The 10,464-nt window shown below is 37.8% G+C and overlaps 1 protein-coding gene across 1 annotated transcript; it reads left to right on the plus strand.

Annotated features, from left to right (window-relative positions):
* The first annotated feature begins 543 nt into the window (after positions 1–543).
* ft1 (alpha(1,3)fucosyltransferase gene 1) lies at positions 544–1,833 on the plus strand. Its single transcript, XM_077195602.1, has one exon. It carries the CDS (start codon positions 558–560, stop codon positions 1,746–1,748), a length of 1,191 nt encoding a protein of 396 aa, XP_077051717.1. The 5' UTR covers positions 544–557; the 3' UTR covers positions 1,749–1,833.
* Positions 1,834–10,464: the final 8,631 nt, after the last annotated feature.

Here is a 10,464-nt window from a genome sequence, read left to right on the forward strand (position 1 = left end):
GTTACTAGTGTAACAGCGTACGCTTCTGTTGTTGTACGTCACACGCATCACCCACATGACCAGCGTCGGCCAATAGTGAGCCTACGTGTGACGTAGCTCTACGCAATTACACTAGTTTAACTGACTAGAGGCCCAAAGAGAAGGAAATGAATAGTTGAAATAAAGCTATTTATGTTTGTTTTTGCTTTGTTTATAATGATGATGTTTTAAGTTATGATGATGTTTTAATTTATGAAATTTGCATGTCAAAAGATCAAGGAAAATCTTGATTTTCATGTCATGAACCTTAAACTATATTAAAAGAGACTTTTCATTATTAAGACACAAACCAGATATTAAAATGGTAAATAACTTTCCACAGGCATATAAGGAAGAATAAAATATAATAAATATTTTCACTATAAATAAACATTGTACTTCACAGACAGAGTGGAACATTTTCCCATAAAAACTAAATGACCATTTATGTATTTTAAAGCTTATGTTATAATAGTTTAAGCCAATTGTTGATGCATTCTCTGTCTTCTTCCCTGCATTAGTGAATGTCAACATATAAAATGATGTCAACAACTCCTTCCAAAACTACTCGGAGCGTTATAATTGCCTTGATTTTGTTGGCCTGTTTTATATTCTATTTCTTCTACATCACACAACCAGATTTAAAATATTCAACCATGAACTTCTTCAAATGCCCTGATGCTCAAGGCCAGATAAATAACATCAGCACAAAAACATGCCTCAGTGTTCTTAAGATGCAGAACCTCACATGCACTATGAATATCACTGTGGATAAACCCCTGATGACAACATCTGCATCAAAACCCTTGACTACTGCTAAGGAAGAAGAACCAGAAACCATTCTATTGATCTGGATGTGGCCTTTTGGTGTTGGTTTTAGCTTAGGACCCTGTAGTTCGGCTTTCAATATTCATGGCTGTCGTTTAACAGATGACAGAAATCTGTTTAACCAAGCACACGGGGTTATGTTTCATCATAGAGATATCAGTAGGGATTTATCCAACATGCCGAAACTTCCACGACCTGCCTTCCAGAAGTGGGTATGGTGGAATATGGAGTCTCCAAGTAATTCAGATTCAAATCCCCTGCTAAAGGATCTGTTTAATCTGACTTCAAGTTACCGCCGGGATTCAGATATTCCAGTACCTTATGGTTTGCTCTTAGAGGCCACAGAGAAAGAGAAAAATTATACTATCCCAAAGAAGGATAAATTAGTTTGCTGGGTAGTAAGTAACTATAGTCCAAACTATAAGCGTTCACAATACTTTACTGAGTTAGTGAAATATATTGATGTGGATGCCCATGGAAGACACTTCAACAAACCAATTAATAATGATGATTATTTAAATTTGATGATCAGTTGCAAATTCTACTTGTCGTTTGAGAATTCCATTCATAGAGACTACATGACTGAGAAGCTGTTCACACCTCTTGCGTTTGGTACCGTTCCTGTCGTTATTGGCCCACCGAGAGAGAACTATGAGCAGTTCATACCAAGTGAAGCCTTCATCCATGTTGATGACTTTCCATCCCCAAAAGAACTGGCTGATCATCTGAAACTCATGGACCAAAACGAGGACTTGTACAAGCAGTACTTTACCTGGAGAAAGCATTTTGTTTCAAAGGGAGCATCATTCGGTCTTGAAAATGCCTGTCGGATTTGTGATCATATTAAAAGGAATAAGCACTACAGAGTGTTCAAAGATATCAACAGCTGGTACTGGGGTTAGAGGGGTATTTTAAGATGATGCTGACTTTCCAGTGGCGGCAAGTCATGAGTAAATAAACGTTACATTTATTTAAAAAAAAAAAAAAGTTTGGAAAATTATGTTATTTTATACATGTTTGGGGCAGAGATTAAAATGGTTCAAAGAACAAAATCAAAATGTTTTAAGTTTTTTTTCTGCAGAATGTAATCAATATTTTGCTTTTACTACGGTTATGGTTTTATTTCAAGACATTTGTCAGGTTTTTGTCCTTAAAATGCTCTTGTGCACTGTAAAAAATGATCGTGATTTTAACGTTAAAAGGTAAAAAACTGTTAACAGAAAGTTTCCTTACTATAAACGGTAAATAACTGTGATAGATCTAAAGGTACATTGAAGGTAATTTTACTGTAAAATATCGTTAGATTAAAATATACAGTTTTTGAAAGTGAAAAGACCACTCATTGTATAATTTACAGTGAAAAACCGTAAATTGACATTCCCAGAATTCCCTGCGTGACACTTCACATTTGATGTATTTTTGTTGAAATAACTATGTGTCTTCATAGTTTTCTTAGTTTTTTTTTCTAATCAGTTATGTATATTAGGGTTTTATGTTACATTTAATGTTGTTAAATCAATTTTTATTGCATTTGAAAATTTCATGCGTGTTACCATGATGGTATTTAATGTTTGTGCGAACGAGACTGTGCAGCTTCCAAAAATGTGTACTAACTTTCTTGTTGATCTGGTGCTTGTGATGAGCTTTGATTGGTCATGTGACTCATTTCACAGCTCTGATTGTTGGATGTCAGTACAAAACTGGAACAAAACAGATATCATTACCAGAGCCCATCATCAGCCTTGGCACTTCCTATTAGCCCCATTGTATTAATCTTGGTTGCAGTTCCATTAGAATTCCACTGGAAGTGATCGCGGGCGAATGAATGGGAGTCTATGGAGCTAGACGGCTAAATGTATCCCCTTCTCCTGCTTGTCGTTGAATCAACGTAGATTTAATTGTTGATTCCGCAAATTCAATATAGATTATAGACCAAAAGTCGAGTGAACGAGTACTTATGTCCTTTCGATTTCTTACAGGTTAGGTCGTTGTTGGCCGGAACACGCTAGCATTCTGCTATCATCACATCTTTGAACGGATTTTTAGAACCGATAAGTGAACTTAAAAATGCAACTTTCAAATTACTTGACAAAAATTTACATCCTGAGAAAAGTGGATTTCTGGGGGTGAAACCCCATAGACTCCCATTCATTCTGCACTCGCCTGCTCGTCCCCGCATGGACAGAGACGTGTTACTGCAGCCAGTCCATAAACCGGAAGTAGCCAGACAGTGCCAATTCTCTTCTATTAGACATTTTCTGTTAATACTTCAATAGGTCGGCAAATTAACACTATATCAGAAAATGAAATAGTTTATTACTGTAAATTTTAAGTTAAGTCTGTAAAACCAATAATGTTGCTACCGTATTTTTGACGGTAAAGTTATGGCAACCACAGCTGCTGTTTTTTTACCCTAAAAATTACGGTTTATTTTTTACAGTGTGTGAAATAATTTCTTATGCATTTTATCCCAAATTTCCGTTGCTAATTCCAAAACGTTATTTTAGATCTAATGCAATTATTGGAGAAAGATTGATAGACTGCTTAATTGTGTGTGAATTATACGCACTGTAAAAAACAAATGGTGAAATCTATGGTATTAAATTAACGGCTATGTGGTCGCCTGAACTTTACCGTAAAAAAAATAGTAGGCCTACAGTGTAAAAAAATGTCTACTGTGGCAGCTGCCAATTTGCCTAGTGATTTGACATTGTTAACCTCCACAGTTGATTTTTTACTCCCATTTGATGGGTTTTATTAGCTGTCATAGTCACACAAATTTTTAAAATTCTTTTTATTACCTCATATATCTCACTTTTCATGAAACTTTTTTTTTTTGTAGGAAAATCAAGATTGAATACATTCGGCATGTTATAAAAGATTAATTGATATGCACAGGCTATTTAAGACATTGAGTGATTAGATAGCAATACTAAGCTCTCTTCATCCTTCCCACATCTCAGACCTCAAATACATAAAATATTACCCAGTCATGGTTTTTAAAGTAAACAGTAAAGAAAAAAGCTGTACTTGAAACAACCAGTACTTGAATAACTAGTTTGTTTGAAACAAACAACTTGAAACATCCATTACTTTATTTACCCTTGTAAAACCACCGTTTATGTTCAACTCTGCTGTGTGGAAAAAAATAACACGATCAGCCCAACCGAATCTCGTAGGTGACCTATTTCGTGACCTAATTTTCACAGAAAGGTGAGGATCGAGTTTGCATCTATATCTGACAGACAGGTTCAAAGTTCTGTTTGAAACTATTAAAAATGTAGGTCTATTAAGCTTTATTGTGAAACTGGTTTGTACAGTAAGAGAACCTGCCCATTTTATGGGTGGGTACTAGTATATTCAGTATACCTGCACATACAACACAATGAAGGGCTGAACAAAAACAGAACAAAACAGAAACCTGTCATATCAGGATGACAACCTTTATTAAACACTACAAACCATGAATCATAGGACCAATTAGGAATAGTTTCTCAAAACTAATCTTGTTTGGGTGTTATCTCTCGAATAAAATGTAATCAGGAGTGACCAGAATTTTTTTTACCACATGAATCATATTATGCAATTTCACATCATTACAAATGATCACATACAGTGGCCACAAAAAGTATTTGGAGACTGACCACAATTTAAAAAAAAATGATGTCTTTGTATATATTGTTATATAATTTTATAGAATAATGCAAGCACACTTTTCAGTCAAAACTGTAGTAGTAGATTTTAAAATGTGAAATAGTAGACTTGTTTAAAATGAGAACAAACCGTCTTGTTTCATGCGTTTTTGACAACCTGGAGTGTCCATGTTGATTGTTAATGTGATGAACTACACCAGTGGTTATTCTGCTAGGACAGCTGTATGAATGTGAGAGGAACTGACTTCATACATATGAAAAATGACCTTGAGACCAGTCATTATTATTTGGGGCCCAGGCTCCAACGGGGCGGAGGGCCATATTGTTTTCCTAAGGATTATTTAGGCCCATGACCTGAAAGGAATTTTATATACTCTTCCTAATCAATTCATAGTTGCCACCAAACCCGGTCAGCATGAAGCCAATACACTGATGATGCTAAATTGAGGACGGCTTTTTGATATCTCGAACAGTTTGGCCGTGGCTTTAAAACGAATTTATGGCGAAAAAAGGGAAACAGGAAGCGTTACTACTTCTGCATTGGCTGCGTCCGAAACCGGATACTCACTGAGTAGGTACTTAATTTCAAGAAGTACTTACTTAACAAGTGCTAAAAGTATGTACTTTATAGCCTGATCTCGTTAAGTATGAATGCGATCCGACATCAACCGCCATGTTGACGTTATCATGTGACGTACGGCGTTATCACAAGCGCAATATTATATGAGCGACAGGTTTAATTCATCTATCTGTAAATATCTTGATATTGATGAAACTTGCTCATTTTGTGGTCTTGTTAAAGGCACAGCTGCCCATTTATTTTGTGATTGTAGTACCAAAAAATATGGGTTGATTGAAGTGCTTATATTTTTAACCCACTAATGTGAGCCACAGTTTTATCCTTAAATATATAATTTATTACGAAATCCCGAAACCGTCATTTCAGTTCTCTTATGTTTTTACTGTCTTTTTATACGCAAAAATGTTCGCTCACAAGCAAAAGTCGCTTAAATCTCCATTGTTTTCCACTTTTTCTTGTTGAATTTAAATCTGGGGCTTATAAATAGGAAACAAAACATGCATTTTCTTTAAGCATTATGATGATATTTAACCTTTCAATCAAAGATATTTTCAAGATATTTAACCTTTTCATTGTGCTTCTTTCCCTAGTGTATAAATCTTATATTATGATGTACGCAAACACATGATATTTATTTTTTCTGCGGTTTGTTCATTGTTGAAAGATATGACCATGGAATCTTTATGTAACTAGAAGTTCACCAATAACAAAATGATATGAGCAACAGGTGCACTAACATAAGACAGTCCAACCTAGAACGGTTTTCCTCAGTGTTTGTAATGTCTGTCTGGCAGCTGCGACTTGATTTTATTATGAGAAAATGTAAGAATCACTCCTTAAACATTTAGATTACCCCAAAATTAATTGCATTGCTAGCCCACCCCAACACCTATGCGCAATAATAAATGCTGACCATTACATTATTATATTACTTTTTATTTTAATGAAAATTATATATTTTAGTAAAACGAACAAAATGTAATTTGTTTGGTCATATGACATAGCGATGTATGAATACACATCTCAATTTTCAGTCAAGCAATGAATTCATGAAATTAATTATATTTTATTTACTGACGACAATAAGAAACATGAATAAATGAGTTAAGGATTTAAAAAAGTAGGCTACATTATAAATATATATATATATATATATATACACACACACGTCAACAACACAGGAAACAAAGCTTTATTTAAACTTATTCTTCTAACAATCACATACTTACAAGGTGTGACCACCTTGTCCGTCTTTGCCGTCCATCATATCCTTCATTGCTGCAGTCAGACTGGGATCTGATCATAGACAAGGACAGCCTCGATGTCCTTTCTCGTCCGAGAGCATCATCTGCCTCATCACCTCATACAGAGAGCCTGTACTGAACCCTGTGAGGCTCATCTCAACAGCAAACACTCCTGTGAGCGAAGCATAGTAGAGCAAGGCTTTGACATGCTGAAAACACCGATGCTCTATTTTCTTCAGAGCCGAGCAGTGCCTTCATGCCTGAGGTTGTTGCGTCCTGAGGCAATAAGGGCATGTGGAGTGATGGAGGGTCTCACCCATGGCACCATTTCCAGGATTCAGCTCTGGGTCCCCAACCTCAGTCTGCAGACATTTCATATCCTACAAAAATGCACAAACATACAAAAGCAGTCATTTAACGGCACAATGTGATTTGATTTCTGTATTAGAAGTAACAAAATTATCCTAATATTTTTGTTTCAGCTTTTTGCATTCCTTCAGCCACTCGCCACCGAATAAACACACATGTTCATCTGTCCCTGTAACATCCAGACAAGATTCACGTTACCTCTATGATTTATGTGCTCAATACTACATTTACATGTTGAGGTTGTTGCTGATGTGTAAACTCACTTTTTATCCAACATGTACAAACTAAATAGATAACTTGTTACTTTATAGATTCGTTTATTTACCTTACTTACAGCTCATTTATCTAATGTAAACAGTGTTGACAACAGTGAATTCTACATAATAGCACACATTCATCACTCAGATGTCTATTTCATGTTGTGTGCCAGTAGGCCTCAGACAGGTGGCCAGACATATTCCTGCATTTACACCAGAGCTTTCAGGAGACCACGACATCCACGCTTACCTGCGAGACATTGACTTTCAGCTGCAGTCTTTGATTAGTGTGAACCATCAAGATAGACTCTCTGATCTGGATCGTATCCAGCCCAGAGTTGCGATGCTTTCTGGCTCGGCAGCCAGAAAACATCCAGTCTAACTACCAGCAGCTGAACAAGCCATCATAACAGGATTCTCAGACTTCGAGTCTGAATGCAGACTGGGCGCAGTCCCAGACACCAACCAGAGTAACCCTGACAGTCCCTGTGCTACTAGCACAGACATCAAGCGAGCTACCTCGGAGCGTGCAACGAACCTGTGACGGAGGAAGACACCAGTTTCAAGAACCTTTTGACTCTGAACTTCAAAACCCAGAAGACACACGGCATGACTACAATGCACGACTCTGCTACAAAGTTCCTAGTCAGAATGAAAATGTGTGCTGAAATGTGTGCTGAAAAGGAAGCAAGAGTTTGCATTAGTAAAATTTGAATTTTACTGATTTAAAGAAAATCTTGAATGCAGGTGTAAGTCTCACGTGCCAACAGACTATGCACTGCTTTTTGAAACATACAGACATTGTGCCACCCGCTGGTTGAAATATACACTGCTGCACATTAGTTTCCATGACAATGACTTGTTACAGGAAATACAAACTCCAAATAGGGCATTCGTCACCCTAATGCCAGATAGTAAGCAAACCACCTGAGCTGGGAAAACTAGCCTGACCTAGAGCCCCTTTGTAACTAAGGTTATCCTAAAAGTGCTTATTTGATCATTCCGATCCAAATGGGACATAACATGCAATACACATTTTGATCACTAGCTGCTGGCTTGTCTAAATGCAGATAAAACGATAGCTGGAATTGACATCTCTACTTAAAATAATAATAATTTTTAAAAAAAGGTCTTAACTGGTATCGGTAATTTCAGCATTAAAGCGCAAGTCTGTTTGACAAAGGAATCTCATCTCAGCGGCATGTAAACTGTACCGGTATTTATTATTCTGCTTTGGTTGAAGGAATCCAAATTGCAGTATTGCTTAATCTGTTTCTGACGAAGGAATCTCAGTACAGTGTTATATACACGTAGACTTGGGTGATGCTCCCCTTTCTACAAAGTAAAGACCTTACAAATTATTGTTAGATTGATGTCATTCACCTAAATTTTGGCTGCATCTACAAGCAGAGAGCTACCTAGCGATCAAAACTGTTCACTCGCTGAAAAGTCAGTATTTATGCATGAGATGGACGTAACTATATATAGGCTTAGACAAGCTTTGACTTACAGCAAATCTATTTCCTTACTCTGTAAACAAATAGAATAAGTTGCGCAAAGTAAAGAGAAGAGTTCCATGAGTAAAATTTGCAAATGCCAAGGCGCCCCGCCCCCTTTTAACCCGTTTAAAAATGCATAACTCATTTAAAATGTGCAGACATTCTTCATGGACTGTTGAATTGTTCTGACATGCACTGGTTCCCACGTCAACTACTTGTCACAGGAAGTGCTAACTCGTGACGTCATTTTGTAAACAAACCAGCCTAGGTGGCTAAGCTAACTTAACCTAGGGTCCATCCAGCTTAGGCTAAGCTAAGCTAACCTAGCATTCATCCAGCTTAGGCTAAGCTACATAATGACTTCTACAGTTAGCGGTTAGCATCATTTACTTGAAGCCTTAATTACAGCTTTTATGTATACAGCGCAAAGTATTCTAAAATACTTTCTTTAACCCCATTTAGGGTTTCTAATTTTTCTCTTTCCTTAATTTCAATTCTTCTCAGCTGAATTTCACCTTCACTAGTTTAGGCATACTCCTTGCTGAGCGCTGTAGGCTAAATTTGCAGATGACCTGTCAATTAAACCCAAGTTTAATTACATGTAAACGGTGTAGCTAGAGAAGAATTCTTATAGTTATGAGAATTTTCATCAGGATGTTGACTAAACCTTTGGAGGGACACACACGGTGTGGCCTTGAACACGCAACAGCTGTGACCCACTATGGAGTGTTGGTCCAGGCAAATCTAAAGGTTAGTCACTAGTGCTATTGATTATTCTCAATTTCAGATCATTCCCGCTGTTTTGATCACTTAAGTCCTTTTTATTTTTATTTTACTTCGATAATAATAGCAGTCAGCTATTCACTTGTCTATTCTGTCATCTATATGATTTATGTCCATTTCCTCTCTTGTTCGAGTGGTTCCATTTCCCATAGGGTCCAGAAAGGAAACAGAGACACCTTTATTTGTGATTGTTTATTTTCAACAAGGGCACTATTTTTTATGACCCTGCAACACAAGTAATTTCAACGATTACTAGGGCATAACTATAGTCCTGAGGATTGATAAGAAGCATAATTTGAATAGGAAAGCTGTCCTTTTTCCTCCTATCCTTCACTTCGTCAAGCGGTAGTGAACCACCAGTTTAGTCCAGAGAAATATTTTAGTCATAAGAACCATCTTAAGTCATTAATTTCATCTCGGCTATGCCCTTTCCAGGAAATACTCTTGGAATCACATAAGTCTTAGCCTCCTAACATCCACAGCTAAGATAAGGATACAAGACACACTTCACTAGCTAGCTACACATGAAACACCTAGCTTTATGCTACATATCTAGCGAACCCATTAAACCGTGGCTCTGAACTTGCTAGTGTCATGCATTGGTCTCTCACCACAAGTGTGCCAAAATGTTGCAGATCCTCTGTTTTACCTGACCTTAACCGGACAGGAGACCGAAAAGACTGACAAGCCATCGCGAGGAACACCGTTCCACCAATGGCTGCTGACATCCGACAGCACCAGAGACAAACGGAAATGCACCATGAGAGAAGAGGACCCACGACCCAAGCCAGAGTTACAGCCACACCGCGGTGATCAAGATTCTCGTCTCCTTACCCCACCTTATGGGTATGAAACAGAAGGTAAACAACCTCACATAACAGATCACAGCGTCCCACAAGGAGCGGACCTGTGCCCAAAAGCCTTATAGACCAGCTAGAGACTGAGGTTCGAACCAGATTCAATGCAGCTGGACTGAGCATGCCCAGGACCAGCACAGAACTGTCACCATGGCAATAACCCAGGTACCAGCCAAGCCCCTTGGAGAAGCCATGGAGGACAGCACCCTCAACCTGCAAACACCACAGGAGGACAAACGGCTGTCAACGACAGCATCCTCTTCCACACCCTTCACACAGGTGTCAATCTGAGGCTACACAAGGACAGCTGGATGCACCTGCCTCAGAGTTACAGGACCCGCTGACACACGCAAAATAGCTCTCTGCACAGGACTCA

The sequence above is a fragment of the Siphateles boraxobius genome, unplaced genomic scaffold, assembly GCF_051911475.1.
Source record: "Siphateles boraxobius isolate OS27281-9 unplaced genomic scaffold, OSU_SipBor_1 33, whole genome shotgun sequence".
Classification (NCBI taxonomy): Eukaryota; Metazoa; Chordata; class Actinopteri; order Cypriniformes; family Leuciscidae; genus Siphateles; species Siphateles boraxobius.